Here is a 22,252-nt window from a genome sequence, read left to right as displayed (position 1 = left end):
GTTATCTTTCTCACTAGAAAGTTTCTTTTTGGTTTAGTCTCAAGTTCTGTTCTTTCTTTCTCAAATTTCTCTGTCATAGGAGTCATCTGACAAATAGCATCCCATACTTCTTTAAAAATTACTATGGAAAACAGATCCAGTATCTGGACTTTGCTTTGTCCTTAGATCTCAAGGCAGACTAAAAATTGTCCCAAAATCTCTTTCAATTTCTGGTCCTCTTTTACTCATTTATTCTTTTTTTCAAAATTTCAAGGAGTTATCCCCACATAACTTCCTTTTCTCATCTCCCTTCAACAAAATAATTGACAACTATCCCTGTTCAATTCAACTCCAAATTATTTTTTTCTCTCATTTGCTTTACTATAAGTTTGGTTCTATCATTTCCCCAAACTCTTGTCTGTTCCCTGGGAAGCATGCTTTTTAAAAAACACCCTGGCATACAGAGATACTTTCTTCAGCTTTTATTCATCTTTCCACATAACTGTAATTTCTCTCAATATTTGAAACCCCCTGTTGCTGCTTTTAACCCCTTTAATTTTATTTAACTTTCTTTGTGCTCCATGCACTGCACTTCAGTGATTTCATTCAGCAGATTTCCTACAGCCAGCATCGGCTTGGCTCATCTTCTCTGCTTCCCTGTGGTCTGCAAGGGTTTCCTTTACCTCCCTTGTCACAGGCTTCTCTGGTCTCTTTGTAGCTCAGGAAAACCAGTCCTAGCTACTGCTTGCCATTTTTTTTGGTTCTCTTTTAATCCTTGCTATATCCCTGTCTTCTCCAAACCCTTCTCACAATATGGGGAGGTTTCATTTCAGCTCCCGCCTTGGAGTTCATCCTTTAGCTTTATTCACTGCAATTTTACTTCACAGCTGGAAGTTTCCCTTTGTCAGCTCCACCTCAACCTTTCCCCCCCACGATGTCACCTCCTGCACCCCACAGGGGCTGTCACCAGGCTGCCAGGAAGAGACTGACTGACACACAGCTTGCATATCACATTTGAAAGTGAAAGCTCATCACCTCCTGCGTGCCTCCTGTAGGCTACAATTTAGTTACTTAAGATGTGCCTCCAAACAGGGAGCTCTCCAATTACACTCCTGTTCTCTTGAACTAATTATTGCTAAATTAAATTTTCAAATACAGTGGATTGGTTTGGCTTTTTTTTAATGAACAACAAAAATTGCCACTTATGAAATGAAACTTCTGAACAATTACAACACTGGAAAACAAATAACTGTATTTTACTTTGTTGTTTGTTTGTTTGTTTGTTTCCAGCACAGACTTCCTGGGTACAAAGGAGGCATCTTTACTACTGATGGCAATGTTCCTTTTAGCTGTATTTTATCATGGTCAACAGGTAATGCAAACATTTTCTTCAACCTTTCCCTTTGTCCCTTGCAATTACAAGTTGTGACAACAATTGCTTTTAAAATACCACCTGCCTTTTAACCTTCTTGAGCATATGACCTTTCACAATTTAATAAATCATATGCAGAATCTGATTAAAGAAAGCCCACATCTCACACTGTCTAGCATTCTTAAAGAACATGTGCAATGTTCTATTCAGCAATACTCAAATTATATTGCTTTTCCAATTTGAAGGAACAAACAGGACAACATTATTTTAGATATGTGTGCAGTTCTGGAGGCACCTGACAGTTTCAGTGCACCTGAGTAGGCATAAACCCAAATTATAGTTAGGGAATAAAAACCAATAAATAATGAAACTACTGTGAAATAGCTTATTCTGTTTATGGAGGAAAAACAGCAGACTCAAGGAAATGAGGAAAATTTGGGTTAAGCACCAGTACTTACTCATCTGTGTCTTGGAGCATTAAGATTCCTTTCACATGGACCTAGATCTTAAACAAAGCTTTATGACTGACATCCTTGAGGAGGAATTGAGAAATGGGGTATTTCAGGAATATGTACACAATGCACAGGCAGAGAGAACTATGGCAAATTTAGATTTACAAAAACAAATGCATTGAATAAGAACCAGCTAAAGCAGAGTGTTTTCTCCACAGTGTTTCTGGCCTCCAAGCTCTGGATGTCAAACATGCTGACTTGAGGCAGTTTCTAATCACAAAAAGCAAGGGGCACGCTGTTCTAAAGAAAGCACCAAGCACAGTTGCCTTCAGACATTGTTGACTTGCCTAAAGATTTTCCCCTCAAGACCATTAGGATGATAAACTCCAGCATTTCTCAATCCTCCTGGAATGAGTTAGTAAGAGAGAAATGATGCTGTGATGAATAAGACAATATTATACACTTTATTACAATAACTTTCAGAGCTATCCCTGAAGTCAGAGCTTCCCTTCCTTCCACATGAGAGCAAAAAGAAGCCAACCCCTAAATATTTGATTAATTTTCCTACTGTTTATCTTCTTTTTGGGGGAATGAGGAATGAGTGAGTAGGGGAAGCAAGGGATGAAATGCATTTTGCACAGTGCACAGATATAAATTTGATGGAAATCAATGAACTGTGACATGGCTTTATCATGACAAAAAGTCCACTTAGGATTAATATGGAACAAATAAGAACTGTTCAACTCAAATTGGGGATAAGCCTTATAGTATTCCAAATGATTATTAACATATGTCAAGATAAAAAATCTCAGGCTTGGAAATCAGCCAAGGTAGTAAGAAAAACAACACTAGACAAGTTAAGGTGAAGTAAGAATTAGGCTGAAGCCAGGAAATGCTCTTCAGAATCCTAATCCTGAATGTAAATGTCTTCTACAAAAGCCTGATCTGGGGTATTTAAGAGTATTTTCCAGCCCAGAGGCCTGCAAGAAGAGCACAAGTTATTTTCCATCTTATTAGCCTTTCTGGGTCCATAAAACAGGATGGCTGCACTAGAACTGCCCTTGGAAATGGTCTCTGAGATGTGCTAAGTTCTGCATGCTCTCCCAAATGATTCATGAGGCCAGTCTATCAATTTAACAGCATCCAAAGGCAGAGTCCAGGAACATTTCATTGAATTGTTTAATTTTTTATTATGGAGTTAACCTAAAGATTTCTGTATAGTTGTCAACTTAATATGTATAAAAGTTCCATTCAAACCACATTAAAAGAAAAAAAAAAGCAAATGAAAAACCAAAAAACCAAAACTCTTCTGAAGTGTGAATTGGGAAGTACATTAAGTCCAATAAAGCTGTCCTCAAGCACATTTTCCCATCTCACAAGCTGGAAAAGTTATCTGAAGTATAATAGTTTAAAACTTGTCTTATTCTACATGGATTTACTGAAAAAGATTATTTTTGTACAATAATACTTATGGATGATAAATTTTTGAATAATTAACTTTTTTAAAAATCTCTTGTGATTCAAAGTTAGTGCCATATTTAGCACACAAAATTTAACATTAAATTTGAGAAAAAGGTGTCTGGTACCATCTTATTAGATTTAATTGCATGTGACAATTTTCTGCAGAGTAACTGGGTTGTGCAGCATGCAGAGGACATAAAGTTAGGCTTTCTGTGTAATACCTCTCTCTTTTCTTCACTAACCATTGTAATTAGAGGTGTTTCTTAAAGCTACATATCAGGGCAGGAAAACATGGACACTTTGGGATTTAAATCCAGGAATACTTCTTCAGAAAATCAAGCCACAAACCTCAAACTCAACCCTACAATTCTTTTAATTTTAGCAAATATAAGAACTTAGAAAATCATCTTCTTAATATTTTCCATTTTCAAATCTCATATATATCATTCCTTTCTTTCTGAGCTGATAGTGTCATCTTGGTAACCCACTGATGATGAAGGAAAAATATTTCATGTTTAAATGTGAACACAGATAACCAGAACGATGTTGTCTGAAATGTAAAGATTAGCTGCTGCTATTCTGAGCTAGGCTTAGAGATGTGACATTTCCCTGTAGAGCAGCATAAAAAATCAGCTCTGAAAAACTACCACAGTTTTTTGCCAAGCTCTTATTGTAGTAGCATTAACTACCTTGAAGCATCAAAGAACCCAAAATCCAGCAGCAGCTCCTATTTGAAGTCAATCTTTGAAATACCTTTAGAACTTTTTGAAAACTTACAGATAATTTTTTCTTCTCAGTTAGTTGATAGAGATAAAAGTCAGTTATCTGGTATGGACTCTGTCTTCTAGCATAAAAGAAAGGCAAAGGAAACTGAAAAAAGTGGAAAAATGTGTTTAAAATACTTTTTCCTGACAGTCTTTTTTTTGTTGCCATTAATTCAGGGGATTAATGGTCACAAGACAGAAGATCTACATAACAGTAGAAAAAAGTTTGTTTATAAAGCTGGACACAACACCCAGAGGGCAAGTAAATCACTGCCAACTTATATTCAGGCTTTGGAAGTTTATATCAAGCTACAGTCACTTTTAGCTTTTGGGAAGGAAAGCTCCCTAGAGCACAGCCAAAATATAAGGTCCCTTTCAAAATGCTTTGCTTTTTTTCTCCTGAAGAGTTTGCCATTCATGACTGCTGCTGACTAAAACTGTGGCCAAGATGAGTCACTAAACAATGCCTGAACCCCCTCTTAGTCATTCCCACCCACGGCAGGCTGCTCCTTTATTTTAGTTTGGTATATGAATTATATTTAAAAAAATTCCTCTATCCCAGCACCTTCTGATGTCTTTCAAAATTGTAAAATTCATCTATTTGCTGGCACAATACCAGCAAATAGATGGGTCTTCTTTGCTGGGTGTTATTATCTCTGGTTGGAGCATCTCAGACTTCACAAACAAATGTTCTCTTTCAGTTTACTAACTACATATATGTATATATAATTCCATCATTTTCAGTAATGCTGTAGCTTAATAAGTCACCCCTTGTGCAAGCTACAGTATCAGCTGCCTTGAAATCTGCTTAAAACTCTGCTTCAGTGTAATGCACACAAAATCTCTGGCAGTTTTGGGCTTGTCCATGTGCTGACACACATGTGCCTCTCAGTCAAGTGACACAATTCTTCAACCTGTTCCCTGCTTCAGCTAGCAGACAGTTGCCATTCATACTTAAATGAATAAGAATTTATATATGTACCAATATATATTTATGCATGTGTAAGCTCTGCAGTGCACAGCTTTTGTTCTACACACACACCACACTGGAAATCATTTCACTTCAGTTTTTGGCTGTGGGTATCAGGCAGTGGGAGTTTGTACGGATAAGCTGTGATTGTAGACTCTGATCCCACAATACAGGCACAGAGTATTGGAACGGTTGACAAATAGCATGTTTTCCATTATTTTTTACACGATAAAAGTTGTAAATAACTGTATGCCCCAACAGTATAACTACATCATTTTTGTGCCACAGATTTGGATGTTCTCTTTGGGTTGTTACACAGAATGCTGAATGTTCATTCTTGAGAAGGACATCCTTGCCAAGAGTTTAGAGTTAGCCTTGTGCTAATTTTCTCATTTAAATTGAAAAGACTTTTGAAAAGGGGAACATATTTATTTCATATCAATACCTGCTAATACCTTATCTCTTGTCAGACTACATTATCTAAATGATAAAGATATGCTTAAAGAGGAAATAATTTGATGACAGTTTATATCTACTGACCATAGCAGTAATATGCCAAATATTATTTTGCTCAAGATTACTCTGAGAGTCTGCCTGTACATAAGGCAAAGAAATAATCTCCTTTTCTGGCAAGAAAATTAAATTGTTTCAGAGATCTTCAGCAGCACTGAAGGTGGTTACATGCAGGAGCAGCCTGCCAGGATGGCAATACAATCTCTACTCTTATCTTGTCAGGTTTTATTTTTGCCTCTTTTTCTTTCTGAAACTACAGCTTGAATACACAGCAAGGCTGGATTTTCTGTGGCGTGTTCAAGCAAAAGAAGAAATCAATGAAATGAAGGAGCTGAGGGAGCACAATGAAAACATGCTACGGAATATTTTACCCAGTCATGTTGCCCGTCACTTCCTGGAGAAGGATCGGGATAATGAAGTATGTGTCAATTTTCTGATATGTATATCTAATTAGGAGAAGAAAAGTAGGTCTGGTAGAAAATGGTTGAAACTTATTTTTTATAGGATTCATTGCACAAATGCTGCCAATATTTGGTATCTGATCAACATTGAAAAATAATCATGTTTTGAAGTAAATCTTCTAGGACCACACCTGGAGTTATGTTTCCATGTTTTGAACCCACCAGTAGGAAACATATGGGCCATACACAGAGAAATTCTAGCAATAATTCACCAAGATGGTTCTGGGACTGGGGGATGTGAGGAGAGGCTGAGACACCTGAGATCATACAACTTTAAGAAGAAAAGACTGAAAGAGCATCTCATTGTTGTCTTCAAATACCTAATGAGTGTTTATAAAGAAGACATTATTAGGGGCCTGGAACATCTCTCTTATGAGGAGAGACCTGGGAAGAGAAGACTGAGAAGGGATCTCATTAATGCATTTGAATATCTCCAAGGCAGGCACCAAGAGGATGGTGCCAGGCTCTTTTCAGTGGTGCCCAGGGACAGGACAATGGCAGTAAATTAAAGCACAAGATGTTCCACCTCAACATGAGGAAGAACTGCTTTACACAGAGGGTTGCAGGACCATGGAACAGGCTGCTCACAGAGGTCATGGAGTCTCCCTCTCTGGAGACATTCCAAACCCACCTGGGTGCATTCCTGTGTAACCTGCTCTAGGTGACCCTGACTGGGCAGCAGGGTTGGCCTGGATGACCCCCAGAGGTCCCTTCCAGCCCCTGCAATTCTGTGATTCTGTGATTTTGTGAGTCTGTGAAGGCAGAGCAGGGCTCAGCCCTTAAATCAAAAGGGCTGTGAAAGACTTGATCTAATTGGTCCTGCTTTGAAAGCAAATTGTACTAAATGAGATTCAGAAGTCTGTTCCAACCTATGAGTCTATGAAAATCTAGTATTTGTGTCTATGAAAATCTACTATTCATGAAAAAGATGTGTGAATTTAACAGAATGTCTGTGCAAGTTTATGACAGCCCAGTGTTGCAGAAGTATTATTAGAGCCCTGACAGTGACTATGGAAGGAACAAGGTGCAACAGACCTGAGGCTCTCATTTCTGCAGACACAACTGAGCATTTTTTCCATTTCATATTGCCCCTGAATTGCCTGTTTGTGGCAGATAACAAAACACCCATTTCAATGACAGAGTTTGTGGCTCTGTTCCTAAAAATTGTTTGCAGTACACAAAGAAAAGCCCGATAGTGGAGTCTCTGAATATTCCTAACATGAAGTTTGAAGATGGATAAAGGAAATTCCAGAATTTGTTTCTGGATGCGGCAGTAAGTCACTTACTCCTCATTTGAAACAAAGTAAATGCATATTATAATATTACATATATAGTAAGGTACTGTATGATGAAATTGGATTTTTTTTTCATGCAATGTTGGAATTATCTTTTATAATGGGAAGGGCTGTTGCAAGATTCGCCTTGCCAGCACTGACATATCTACTGATCGTGCAGCAAAAAGGAATTAAGGCTACCATTTTCTGTTGTACATTTTGGAAATGGATGTAGGCAGACTAATTAGACTGCACAATGAGGAACCATTGTATTCTGATTTCAAGTATCACCCAGGGAAGGATGACACAGTGAGAAGCTACAAGAAAAGGCACTTTAGAATTCACTCTTGAGAAATTTTAAACTCTGCGGGTATGAAAGTGCCATAGAAACCCTGCTATGCACATGAGAAAATGTGAGTGTGAAAGCAACCAGGTTCAAATGTTTCATTGCAAATGAAGCAGACCTCGATACCAGCCAGCAGTGTGTTCTGGCATATCTGCATTATGGGTTTTCAGGGAATAAATTTCCCATCTTATACTTTCATTCACTTACGGTCACGTGCATAATAATCTTCAAAAGCAAGCAGATGCCCCATGGATCACTGCTGATGCAATAATTTGCCACTGACTTTAATTCCACCACCCCTGCTTTTTGTAAGGCAATTTCTAGAGTAACTGTACTTGGGGATGATTTATGCATGAGCTGGCAGACAGAAAAATCTACCAGATTTCAGTGCAATCAATCCTGCAGTTCATGTCTGGCCATTAAGTTAATTTCTCTGCTCTCAAAAGAATGAATTCCTAAATATGTACTGTAGCGATTTCTTATGGATGTTTTATCTCTGTCCTTATGCTTCTTACCAAAAATAGAAAAATGGAGCAACTGAAGGCTCAGGCAGTTGTTTTCTATCTTCATGATCCAAGGCACAAGCATGGCTGAGTGTATTCATGCTTCTCCTAGCACACACTGTCAGATCTTTCATAAACATCGACAAATTAATGTGTATTACCTCTTTTTATACCCAGAAAAGGGAATAAGAGTGTTCTTAGAGTATGGCTTCCATGACCCTGAAGATGTTCTTCAGTGAAAGAAAGGGTAAGGGCAGGAAGGGAATTAATCATGTTTTCTCAATCAAAGTTTTGCCGTGGCTTTGGAAATGAGAAGAATTTTCTCACATTTACTCTAAGACACTTTTTAAAAGAGCCTGGATAAGTAGAAGCATTAGCAGCATATCAAAGAGCAGAGCAGAAGTTCAGGATGCTTTTCTAGGGAGAAATAGGATGAAGGAAGAAGGACCTGAAATGTTCATGTCAAGTGCATGGCAATCAGCAGTAAATCTTTTTATCATGAAACCAAAGCATTAACATTTCTTAAAGGCATTAACAAGAACTTTGAGGAAAAAGTACTTCAGCTCATAACAACATAAGAAAGGTTCATAAACAGAAATACCATTACCTAAAACTACAGAAGTTGAAGCCAGGAAAAAAAAACAATCAAAGGAGAATACATGTGATGGTGGTATATTAGCTGCAAGAAAAGCATACCAGGAGTTGTGGTAGCAACCCCTGGAATCTTTAAAGTTGAAATTAATTTTTTTCCTAAAAATTGCTTTTAGTTCAGACAAAAACTGTCTACATTTTCACATATGTAATGACACAAGCCCCTCCATAAATAAATCTGTCATTCAGTATATATGAATAATGTAAGTGGAAGCATACTTTCCAGGGCATACTTTATCCTAGTAACCTTCTGTTTCTCACTCCTTTTGAACCCTAAGGGCAGGAACATCTCCCAGAGCCAGGCAACCAAAGACCTCCACAGCCTTAGGAGAACCAGAGTTTACCAGAGAGTAAGGTTTTTCTGAAAACTTGTGAATAAACAAAGTCATAAAGAGCTGCAGTAGAGTGAAGTACAAATTATCCACCAGAAAATGTGATAACTGGTATTTTTACTTGACAATGAATCCTTCATGTATTCAAGTCATTCCTCATATAAATCAAAAGCAAAATTTCTATTTCACTTTTGCTGGTGTAGCTCCTTGACCTAAGAAGCAGAAAGAGCAGGCATTCAAAGAAAAGGAAAACCCTGCACATAATCTGCAATAAAAACATTAAGAGCTGTTAGCCTCCTCCTGTTGAACCTGGCTAACCCTTAAAATACTCATGTCAACGTCAGATGTTAAGGTATTATGCATAGAAAAATTAAGAAAAATATTTTAATTGTTGCCAACTACATTTTCTCCATTATGTTAACACTTTGTTTTTCCTCATTGTTTTTTCAGGAATTATACTCTCAGTCCTATGACGCTGTTGGTGTGATGTTTGCTTCTATTCCTGGATTTGCTGACTTCTATTCCCAGACTGAGATGAATAACCAAGGAGTAGAATGTCTTCGCTTACTGAATGAAATCATTGCAGACTTTGATGAGGTAATTCCAGTTACTAGAGGAAACCTGATAGTGTTTAAACTATGAGTTTGCAAATGCCAAATCTGTCATCCTAAATTATGAAATTTGGTAGTTATTTTGTTTCCAATAGTTCTCTGATCTTTTTTTTTTTTGTTTTGCTCATATTACAATTTTCTGGTTTGCTTTTTTGCCCTTCATCCTGCCAAACTTTATTCTGAATTATGTAATGAGATCATTACAGATGTAAAGGTGTTGGTTGAATAGACTCGATGAATATTAAAGGTAAAACAGTGTCCAGTTAAATGTGAAGCACAGAGCTCAGAAGTAAATGTTAGGTAGAGAGGTGGTGGTGACAAATATGTCTATAAGCTGAGAAGACTTGCCTGTTAAGATTTTTATAGTGAGATAAATGAAGTTCAGCTGCTTGTTTCACTGAGGAATTCAGTGGTGAAGGGGTTGCTTTTGTTTTGTTTTATTTTTAATGGAAAGGAAAAATAATTTATTTAGGTATTCTGTCCATTTAATTTCAGAAAAGGAGCTGAGGAGGGGACAAAATAAAAAGAAGTTATAACCCCAATATACCTATTGCTAGGTGAAGCTAAGAAAACTTGGTAACTGAAGAGGAAGTCAGGATAAATTTCCATGCTCTGCAAAGTAGTTTGTAAGGAAGCTTAGACAGGTGGTATCATGTCCTGCAATGAGCCCAAGAGTTATTAAGAAAGGAGACAAAACATAAATCCAGTGAAGAGTTTTTAAAAAATGTCAAAACCAGGGAGGATGAAAAAATACTGCCAAAATTACCTAGCAGAAAGAATTTTAGCCTCTATACTGCAGGCAGTTTTCAGGAGTGTGTAGCCCTCCTGAGATCCCTGAGTGGTAAAAATAGAATTGGAACCACGTTTACCTAGCAACAAGATTGGACCTGTACTCCAGACTGCAATGGTCCAGAGAGAAAATGGAAGGAGAAAATACGGTATCATTGGTATGTGACTTCCATCCTGGGCACCTGCATGGGGAATGAGTGGTTGCCCATAAAGATTGTACCAAGGCTAAGATTACTGACACTGAAATTGAGCATTTATCCATATAATTGGTGAGATAATAAAACTATGAGTGGGAAATAGAAGAATTCACTGGGAACACTTCCCTGCACATTTTAACTGAGGAAAAAATCTCTCCCTCACGAGAAGAACTCTGTCACCTGCTAAGCTCCTGCACTGCATTCCCCATGGGCATGAATGCCTGCTTCTTACCTCCAGAATCTAGCACAGCTGTCAGCATGCTTCTTGATTAATAGTTTTGTTTTTATTTCCAGATCTGATTAAAATTATTACCACTCAAATTAATTCATAGCAATAGTCTTCACATTAAGATATTTTGTCATGCACATTCATGTAATCTTCACAACAAAATTCCTTTGCTGCTGTGGCAATTACTGAAGACAAGGTTTTAATCAAAACCCTAACACAATATTACTTTCAGGCCCCTAACACCTGCTCTGTAATTAATAAAGGACCTAATTAGAGACTGCATTATGTCCCAGACATGTTTAGTTGAAGAATAGATATGTTCTTGGTACAGGTAGCAAATGAAATTATGGGATCCCCTGCTGACTGCTAACCTACTTGCAGCATGGCCATGTCATTAGTTTGCTCTGTCTAAACAATCTGAAAGGTGATATGCCAGACAGAACAACTGAAAGAAGTAACCTTATCCATGGAAAATGAACCTCAAATCATTCCAGGTGCAATGTTACGGGGCCAGCAATGTTTCCATGTAACTATTGACTGACACTATACAATGTCACTATTCCTTCTTTTTCTCCCTGTGCTCCTTGCCAAGATTGCCTGCTGTTCCAATAGAGCCCTGGGAGGAAAATGCAGATGTGCAGCTTGAGAGCAGAACAGCTCTGATATCCATGGGGAAACTCTGCAAGTGAGCACCTCTGCAGAGATACCCTGATGTAGAAATCTTAGCAAGGAGTGTAAGACATGGGCACCTGATGGCATTCAATACATCCTAGGTGATTTGGAACACACACCTGGGATTTTCAGCTCCCATGCTGCACTTCCAGAAAACTCATGTTCTGGAGAAGGCCACTGGAGGTGATCAGGGCAAGAGTATTCTAGATCACACTGGACATATATGTTTAGACAACTGAATAGAGTTCCTAAGCTCAGATCACATTATACTCTGTGAATTGCCTCTTTTCCTTACAGAGATAATATTAGAGATGCTCTGGCTACAGGGCCAAAATGATGCTTCTGAATGGAAGCCATGGTAAAAATACAAATTTACGTGCTTTGGAAAATGTGATAGGTACACGAGAAAGAAATCTGGGTTATTTTTTCTTTTTAGAGGGTTTTCCTCATTAATGCAACACAGCAAGGTTACAGTCTGGATCTATTGCTTTGCTTTCCACATAATAGAACTATGTTGGGAAGACAAAGCCAGTTACAAAACACAGCAAGGTTACAGTCTGGATCTATTGCTTTGCTTTCCACATAATAGAACTTGTTAGGAAGACAAAGCCAGATACAAATAATAGCAAGTAAATAGTGAGTGTTGGAACAGAACCTGTCACTGACAACTGCAGGGGGTAGGTACCCACAGAGGAGTCAGATTGTGGGGAGTGGGAGATTGTGGTCCAAACATGAGTTTGCAGAATAGGTGGTTGACCATTGCCAAAATACAGCCTTCACTCAGTTTTCTTTTTCTCTCATCGTTCACAAATTTTTTGACTTCCAAATTATCCAGTCTTCCTGCCAGCTGAGGCAGAACAGGAGGTGCTAGTTTCTGGACTGGCAGAAAGAAACATATATGAACATTGAAAGCCTACCTTTCATAATTACTTGCTTTTTATATGACTGTAGTTCTAAGACACATACAGGGCTAAACTCTCTTTCTTAGAGACATTAGACCAAAAAATTAACACTATAACTTTTCTGAAGATATGATGAGTCTTGAAGGAATTATTTTAATGTAATATTTTTTCTAGGCTATTTAATCTGTCATTTATGTATGTTAATGTTACAGCTGGGCATTGTGTTTTCAGAAGAGCTTTCTTGTTCACAGATTCTTTTCTTTTCTTGCATTTTATTTATCATGATTTACATAGTCTATATCAAAACAGATATTAATATATTATGTAACAGAGGTTTCAACAGAACACTGGATCCTGCTTTCAGATTCTTTGATTACTTTGCAGTTTTGTGCTATGTCCTGCAATATTCTTTTTTTGTACAGTTTTGTACATGTGATCCCAGGGCCTGACCTCCACACAACCTTGGCTGTACATGAATTGCAGCATCAAGCCACTAGTTTCTTTTTAGATACAAACCACATTCTAGTGTTTGAAAATGTGTCCCTGGACTATCATGTTAAATTAGCAGCCTATTTAAAATGTTTTTACAAATGGCAGCTGATTTATGACTGAGTTGGAATATTTTTCTCCAATATCAAAATCCATCATCCTGTCATACCGTGAAGAAAGTAATTAGTAAATAGATCATTATTTGGAGAAGGAAAGAATCTATTGAACAAACCATATAAAGCAGGGGAAAAAAGAAGCAAACACGAGATTTGAAAACAATAATGAATGAGGAAAAAACCCATAACATGGAATAATTTTTTCTAAATTGCATCACAGCCAATGTTTTTTTTCTTTCCTAAAAAGGGTAATTTTAGATATTTATTATACGTTTTAAATTAGTGCTATTTGCTATTGCTTCCAGCAACCATCTGGAAACAAAAATATGGACTGTTTTGAAGTAAGACCATTTTCTCCCCTTGCTTAAACACATGGTGCTCTCAGACTGCTCACAGAGACAGAGCTACAAGGAGCAATCTTTTTCTTTTAGAGAGCAGTTGGAAGAGCTGCCCTTGTAAGACGGAAAGGTACACAATGGGCTGTTCTGGCAGTTTGAAGAAAAATGAGAAGCAGGTCAAGTCTTTGGACTTTCCTGCCTTGGACAGGGGCCATTAACCATATGGCTTTGTATTCCCTACGTGGAATGCTGTGCAGTTTCCCATTAGGGACAGATGGTGCCATATCTGCACACCAACAGCAACGCTCCCGAGGCCCCGGCGCTGGGGTTGCTTCAGTGGCAGGGGATATTTCATGTTATGCCTTTGGTATGTTTCTCCCTCTAAATGAAATAATCTTTAGTGGGCAGGAAATTCCAACCCACAAGATGGAAAAAAGAATGCACAGTGTAGAAAAAGAAAGGGGAAAAATATTTTGTTATATCATTGCCTGACCACAAAACTACTTTTTTCCACTTAAATCCCAACAAAATTAAGCCTTTAGAATTGAAAGTTTGAGATTCCTTTTCCTGATGAAAAGGAATCTCAAACTTTTTTTCTTCCCATGACTTTGTAACTATACTGATCCCTAAATTTATTAGATACCATACAGCTTATCACAAATTTTCACAGGGTATTTGGCATTAACACCAGCAACAAACATTTTCCTGTGATAAGGTGTTTAATGCCCATATTCCACACTCTGTTGTCATTGATAAAATCCACATCCTGAACTCTGTTAAGGTCTTTCAAGGAATGTAAAAGTCTGTCTTCTATTTCATAGAAAGTCTTAAGTTAAACCATAAATATGGACTTGGAATATGGACCAAACACTTTCACTCCCACTTCATTCAGTGCTTGAGTCACTCAACTAAAATTTTTTCTTCCTCTTCCAAGTTCTCAATCTGACAAGTTTTTCAACACCTATAGCTATAGCAAATCCCAGATACATACAGGGATTTACCATTCCCCATTGGTTCTTAGAATATTTGTTAGAAGGGGAAAATACATAACTGTATAGATTGAGTGATCCTGTGGACATGCTGGTGTCCAGTCTGACCCTAAGGAGGGGGAAGCAGGGGATATAAGAGGACTTGGTGTCTTACAGAATCTCTTTGGAGGCATCTACCTCCATCCACTGACTGTGTATAGAATGGTTTGGGTTGGAAGATCACCTCATTCCAAACCCCCTGCCATGGTCAGGGACACCTTCCACTGGGCCAGTTTGCTCAGAGCCCCAACCAGTCCAGTCTTGAATATTGCTCTCATCACCACAATTGTTGCTGTAGCAGCACTTACTTTGCAAACAGCTCCTCCAGTAGAGTTTTAGGAACACTTTTAAGTGATCAAGTCTTCTACTCATACATACATACACATAGAGTTTTTCTTCACTAATATTCAGTGATCATACCTCAGGAAATGCAAGACTTGGAAGCATTTCTCTTAGGCTGGAGTATGCATGTCTTATATTATCCATTGTGAACTTACCAAATAGCCCAATTTATCTCGCATGCACTCAGTGAGATGATGTTCCAGAGTTCCAGATCAGTGTTCCCTAAGACCCAGAATAAATTGTGTGCCATGATGGACTGGAAAGTGTAAAGATACATTCCCACATCTTTAGAAGCATTTTGTGTTAGGAATTACAGAAGTAACAGTATTTTTCTTTTTACATATGTATTAGTTACTAGGTGAAGAGAGATTTCAAGATATTGAAAAAATTAAAACAATTGGCAGCACGTACATGGCTGTGTCAGGACTGTCACCTGAAAAACAGGTAAGAGGATAATTTTCTTTAAGAAGCAAAGCTTGTGATTATTCTGACCATTCATATTCAAAAATATAAGTGTTATCTTTATGTTGTTCGTAAAACTTGTTTTGCTAAAATAAAATAGACATTTGGGGCTTCTGGCAGACAGCAGTTGCACTTCTTGATGAATTGAAATGCCATCTTGTGCTTGGAACAAGAACCATATGGATTCTTTCCTCAAATTTAGGTTTATAGGAGAAAAAAATATTATTTTAGTCACACCAGTGTGAATCTAGATCAGGTCTATCTATATCTTCAGACATACTCTAAAGCCACCTCAGTAACTCAGACAGGAACCTGACTGACAACCTCCAACAATTGATGAAGAGAGAGAATCTATTAACTGACAGCATACTTATACAAGTGTAAGCATACTCATGCTGTATTTATACTTTTTTTTGATACAGAATGTCTACAGACAGCATGATAACTACACAACAAAAAGAAAGCAGGTCATTGGTTCAGCTGAGGAAGCAAACCAAGCTGAGGGAACAAATATTCACAGAGGACACACACAGTCACAGCCATAAACTTCCCATAAGTCAGATGAGAGAAATCCATTCATAATTCCACCCAAGAATTTGCCTGCAAACAAATTAGTTAAGGCTCTAAAACATCTCACTGGATGTACAGTGAGAAGTCATCTGTTGCTGAAATCTGTTTTTTGGCAACTGGTGCCAGTCCCCAGGAAGAGCAGCACAAAAGGGGTGTGATACTCCTAGTTGGTCACAGGCTGGGAATCAGATTTGCCCAAGTTGATCACAACTTCTGAAAAGCAGAAGCCAGATTATCATAAGCTTTATAAACCATAAAATTTCCACTGTTTGTCAAGAATACATTATAAAACTCATGGACTGTAACTAGCTGAGCATCTCCCACCTACAGAGTAAGAAGTGATGCTGACAGCTAGAAATCCATAAAACTAGATATGCATGGGATTTTTGATTGTCAAAATGCTTCTGTGTAGACATGAGCAAAGAAGGATAGACCACCAGGGAGATGGTGGGTTATAGCTACACAGCTACTAATCACTTCCTTTAACTCTTGATGGGGGTAAAAATTCAAAGGGAGAAAAGTTTCATTGCCTTTCCGAGACTAATTAACTCGTGTCTTTTCTTGAACTATAATAGCTTAATGGAATTTTAATGGATGTTTTAAATATACTTGTCATATGTACATGTCTGCCACCTTGTCAGCACCTAAGAGGTGCAGGCTGCTGAGGGAGGTTGGCATGCTGAGAACAGAGCCAGTTAAGGATAAGGACCAAGCATGGTGTGAACAGAGCAGGGTGATGCCAAGGAGAGGTTCATGTTCAGTATTAAAGACACAGGATGATGAAAACTGCAAAGGGCTGGACTGCATCACCCAGGGAGAGACTTCCAATCCTTTGTACTCTGAACTGGAAATTTGAAGAAGGAATTGCCTTGCTTCAGAACAGATGAGAAGACATCATACAATCATTGGTCCAAACCCACAGTCATCTGTTCTGTTGGTGTTCTGGGAAGACTAAAACCTACTGCTGCTCCCCATCTGTATATTGACAGCTTTGTAGGAATGGAAATGGAAGGGAAGGAGCAGGGAGTGACTTGCCTGCCTTAAGCAAAGGCAATTAATGAACTACTGAAGAGCCTTTTCTCTCTCCCTTAACCAACTCCAGATTGCTTGGCTTGTTCTGTTGTTCCTGTCATCATTACACCTCTGACAGCACTAGAATTGATGCTGTTCCTGGGTGACAAAGGAGAATTACACATCCTTCACCTCTTTCACGCTACTTCGTGCTTACATGGGTCATCCCTTGTTCTCACCAGATTTTGAACCTTGAGTCTGAGTAAACTTAATCCTCTCTATACTTTCTTTCTCAGCCTTAGACATGCTTCACATGCCTTGTTAATTCTCATCATTGCCTGTCAGATTGCTCACAGAATGTTACTTTCTCTGGCCCTTTAAGCTGCTCTCTATCCAGTTATACAAGTACAACATAATGGGAAGCACTACCAGTAAAAGCAGTATACTTCTCTTTCATCTAGAATATTGAGGCTAGATTCCAAATGCAAACCCTTGGTACTTGTAGGGATGGGTAGCCACTGGGAAAATGAAAAACTTCACTAACATATTGGTGTATAACTTTTTCCTCAGCAATGTGAAGACAAATGGGGACACTTGTGTGCCCTGGCTGACTTCTCCATAGCTCTGAATGAAAGCATACAGGAGATCAACAAGCATTCCTTCAACAACTTTGAACTCCGGATTGGTAAGCATGGTTCAAACACCAGAGTTAAAATGGGTTTTTTCTCTGCAAGGATGTGACTCCACTGAGTGCAGTAACATTGCAAGGACATGCACAACTTACAACAGTCCAAATACTGTATCCTCTGTTTTCAAATTGACTTCATCCCAGGCAAAGTCAGAAATATTAAATACTCCATTTGCAGAATATAGGCCCTGGTTTGGGGATTGCAGGAGTTCAAAGTTTCAGTGAATTGTGAATGGGGAACATAATTAATTTACTGTCTTTAGTAAGTCTGGTACTAAGAATCCATAGACATAACACAGAAAGTGAACAGGACAACCTAGATCCAGCCCCAAGACTGGTACTCACACAGTCTCTAATTAATCTCCTTGCATAATATTCTTTTTCAATAAAAGAAGCCGTTTCTCCTAAAGCCTGGGAGTAGTACTTGTGTTTTGCACAAAAATTGAATTCCATCTCTCACCTGACCAGTGGCAGCAGCTCTGAATTTCTGGGATGAATAAGCAATTGTTCTGGATGGAACATCCTACATGGCTAGTGGGATAGGACATAAAAAAGAGGCCTGAATATATAGCACATAGCAGGAGTAAATTTGATGACTTCTCACACTGAGCTGATCACTGGCCAAAACAAACAAAAAAAAAAATCACCTGGAAGGGACATGTGTTTTATAGATAACCCTTCCATAGAAAAACTGAGCTATATTCATCAATCACAGCACAGAGGGTCACAGCATCACTATCTGACCTGCACTTCCTAACAGTTTTGAATACAAAAAGCATAGTTGCCAAGATTTCACAAGGCATCCACATTCAGTAAGTGTGGATCACATGTAAAGATTTCATAGAGCCTGAATGCAAGAGGTTTTTATAATATTTCTATCACCATTTTAAAAATCTTTAAAAAAAACCCCTAAGAAACTAAAATCCTTTTCCAAAAGATATCTTGCACTCTACTAAAATTATTCTTAAATGTCTATTCTAGAAAAAAAACCCAACAGATATTTCTTGTCTTTTTATGCAACAATCTTACAAAATTCAGTCTTTCAACAGCTTCACAGAATGCTTTAATATTTTCACTTCACAGAACATAAGAATGCAATTTCTTGTCTATAGCACTAACAAGGTCACCCTCAAGAAGTGTAGTTCCAGAAATCTTTCTATTGTCTGAGAATAAGTTTTCAGCAGCTTTGGCAACAATGTGCAGAATACAGATGACACAAAAGTATTGTGATTCCACTGACAAGGGTTTCCCATAAAATAAACCTGTTGATATCACTTTTCAAGTTTTCTAGCTTTTCCAGATTTTTTTTTGTTTAATTTCTTTAAATATGCACCTCTTTCTTAAGCCTGGAGATAAGTGTATCTCAACCAGGCTTCATCTGATTCTTAAGTGTAAATATGGGTTTTGGTCATTATTGTATACAGTTTATCTTCTCTTTTTTTTCTTTCTTCTTCCTTTTTTTCAATTAGGGATTAGCCATGGCTCTGTCGTGGCAGGAGTTATCGGTGCTAAGAAACCCCAGTACGATATCTGGGGCAAAACAGTGAATTTGGCAAGTCGAATGGACAGCACAGGTGTTAGTGACAGAATACAAGTGCCTGAAGAAACGTATCTGATCCTGAAGGACCGGGGATTTGCCTTCGACTACCGTGGAGAAATTTATGTCAAAGGTATCAGTGAACAGGAAGGAAAAATCAAAACATATTTTCTTCTAGGAAGAGTTCAACCAAATCCTCTAATCTTACAACCAAGAAAACTGACTGGACAGTATTCATTAGCAGCTGTTGTACTAGGACTTGTACAGTCTCTTAACAGGCAAAAACAGAAACAAATTCTTAATGAGAACAATAACTCTGGAATCATAAAAGGACATTACAACCGGAGGACTTTGCTCACTCCCGGTGGATCTGAGGCAGCAGCCCAAGCAGAGGGGGCTGACAAAACTGAATTGCCATAATCAGAATTGTTTGTGGGGTTGTTTTTGTATTTCTTTTATATATAAAAATAAATATACAAATAAAAAGGGTTTAATTTTTTTTAGAAGGAGTATGATTTCCATTTTTTACTGGTCTGATAGTTTGATGAGATTCAAATTCCTATATTTTAACAAATAGTGCCAGCATCTCTCCCCATCCAGCTGTGGCTAAAATCTGAACATCTAGACACAGTAGGTGTTGGCCACCACTCAGCTGTATCATCTATCTGCAGAAAGGGGCAAAAAATAAACCCCTGACTGGAGGGATTTAGAACATGAATTGTGCAGGGAGTTAATGATGGCAAAAGGAGGAAATACTGACCACATTTTTCAGGTGAAAGCAAAACAAAAGTGAGTAGGTTCTTCTCACCTTTACTTGCCTTCAAGTAGATTTATACAATCTAAGGTTGTTGCTTTGTTCCCATAACTACAGGAAAAATATTGACAATACAGCTGAAGGATTTCAAGGTGGGTCATCCTCGCAGGTATGAGGGTTTGGAAGACAGAAGGGATGAATCTTGTCCCAAACTCAGTGATTCCATTGATTTCACTCTTAAAATAGACTAAGGCATCCTCCTCACAGTTGGGTGACTGCACTGTAGATAAACTGTGTATTGGTGTCCACCCGACCTCTTGCACCCAAGGCAGGGGGTCAGGGCTCTCCTGTGGGCACTATGTCACGTCCATCAGTCCTGTTTGGAGGGCTCAAACACACTGTGGTGCCTTGACTGTCACACAGACAAACAGAAAACAGAGATACACCTTGAGTGACATGTCTGGAGCCTGCTGCTGAATCAGTTGTACAGCCAAGAAACAAATCAGATTCTCTGATGTTGTTTTCCAGAGCCTTTCTTTTAACCCAGTCACTAGTCTGAGTTGTCATCAAAACAAGGGTTTTCTGAGGCTGTAAAATGAGTGCATGTTGAAGTACAGGAAACAAAACTCACTGCTAAGCTCCCACTCAGCTGCCCCAAGATGAGGGGAAGCCAAGACTGAGAATACTCTAAATTATTTGTGTGCCAGCACCGACAGTCCTATGAGATGCTACAAGGGCACACCTCAGTGCTACAAGCCCTGCAACAAAAGGAGGTTAACTTTTTGGAGACTGGCTAATCAACTTCACCTTGGAAAGAGTAAATGTATAGCCCAGGTTTATGCAGCCATGCCATGATTCACACCAGGCTGTGAAGTGCATGAAACCACTCATCAAGTTTGTTCTCAAAGGAGCTGGGTTTGTTTCAGTAAATACTATCTTTAAAGTAAATCTCAGATGGAAGAGCAGAACCTGTAATCACACAGCAATCTCCAGATGAATCACACTCAAACAGTTCAGTGCAACATACAGATTCTTTGTAAATACAGTCTTGCTTTTCGCTGGCTGGTGTTACCTGGCCCTTAATAAAAACCGGGGACTCTTAGGACCACTGCTGCTAGATTAGCCTCATTTTTAGAAGATGGCTAATTTGGCTAGAACATTCTGACTAGCACATTTTAGAAGACACTACTGTTTACTAACAAAAAATACCAAAACATGAAAGTGTTTAATTGTAATGAGATAAAAATCAATGCATTTCATTATAAAGTGACCCAATGAATGGGGTTTAGGGCAATGTTTTATCAATGAAGTGCCATATTCTGAACTAGAAAATAAGAAGGATAGACAAGTAAATTCCACAGAAAGTTGTATCACTGAATAGTGGGTCTGAAGAGAGAAAGCAATGAGTGGTCTGAAATGTTATACCCGGTAATGTTTCTACCAGTAACTGAGCTCTCATTCCAAATTAGAGTATTACTCCTTTTAGTCCCCACAAATATCATTTTTATGCCATGCATGGAATGTCAAAGCTTTCAGCTCACCCAGGGAAAGTGCTGATACTGTAGGAGATGAAGTTATGGAATTTATGACATCTACTTACAGTAGTATTTCAGGCATTAAATAAGGAAGCTTTGGCTGTTTTAAATAGTTCATTAACAGCTGCCCTCTTCTTAACAGGTTGTTTTTGGTTTTTTTTCTGTGCTGAATGGGTTCACTTCTCCTAGTCCTCTAAATATTTAATTCTTGCTAATAGCTCAGCTGAACTGATTTCTAGTTCTCACCACCTCTGTAATGATAATTCACAGTGAGTGGAAGGTGCTCACTGGATAACAGGGTTGGAGACTGGAGTTACCAGGGTGAACTTCACTGCTCCTTCACACAGGCCCAAATTTCCTGCTTCTTATCAGAGACACAGATGTCTTTCTCTGTAATCCCTCTCAAAATCACCATTAGCATAGCTGCATTCCCAAGAAAAATCACTGGCTAGTGTAGCCTGAGTCCATGCTGACCAGATAAAAAGTCTGCTAAATCAGCTCACTGATGTTAAATCAGCTCATTGCCATGAGCAATTATTTAGTGAGGAGTATCACTTGTTACTGTAGCAGGTAGATCTCTTCATGAGACTATTTTTCTACGTTTGCTGGCTATTTGTCACCTCAGCAATTGCACTGTTTGTTCCTTTTCGAATGTGGTGACCTTATAGGTTCAGCACTGTTATTTCTCATTGTAGCATCTGTTTTCTGTGGAGCACAGCTATTATTTATGGTCTCAGTCAGCTTGTTGTACTCCAAGACTTCATGGTACTGTTAGTGCGTTCAGCTTTCCCTCACAACCATCTTCAGGGTTTCTTGTTCATAAAGGATAGAATTGCTCATACAAGGACCTATAAACCAAACATCTAGTAACTATCCCTTGAAACAGGGATGCCTGGGTTAATAA

The 22,252-nt window shown here is 38.4% G+C and overlaps 1 protein-coding gene across 2 annotated transcripts in view; it reads left to right on the top strand.

Annotated features, from left to right (window-relative positions):
* The window catches only part of ADCY8 (adenylate cyclase 8), a 116,971-nt gene extending 97,409 nt beyond the window's left edge, over positions 1 to 19,562 (top strand). For both annotated transcript variants that reach the window (XM_039715494.1, XM_039715493.1), the window contains 6 exons: positions 1,270 to 1,351; positions 5,771 to 5,929; positions 9,529 to 9,675; positions 15,143 to 15,235; positions 17,405 to 17,519; positions 18,992 to 19,562. In XM_039715494.1, coding sequence (XP_039571428.1) covers positions 1,270 to 1,351; positions 5,771 to 5,929; positions 9,529 to 9,675; positions 15,143 to 15,235; positions 17,405 to 17,519; positions 18,992 to 19,479 — 1,084 coding nt within the window. In that variant the 3' untranslated portion in view covers positions 19,480 to 19,562. The remainder of the gene's footprint in view (positions 1 to 1,269; positions 1,352 to 5,770; positions 5,930 to 9,528; positions 9,676 to 15,142; positions 15,236 to 17,404; positions 17,520 to 18,991) is intronic.
* Positions 19,563 to 22,252: the final 2,690 nt, after the last annotated feature.

Source organism: Passer montanus, unplaced genomic scaffold, assembly GCF_014805655.1.
Source record: "Passer montanus isolate IOZ18808 unplaced genomic scaffold, ASM1480565v1 scaffold33, whole genome shotgun sequence".
Taxonomy (NCBI): Eukaryota; Metazoa; Chordata; class Aves; order Passeriformes; family Passeridae; genus Passer; species Passer montanus.
This window is presented reverse-complemented; position numbering and strand designations above follow the sequence as displayed.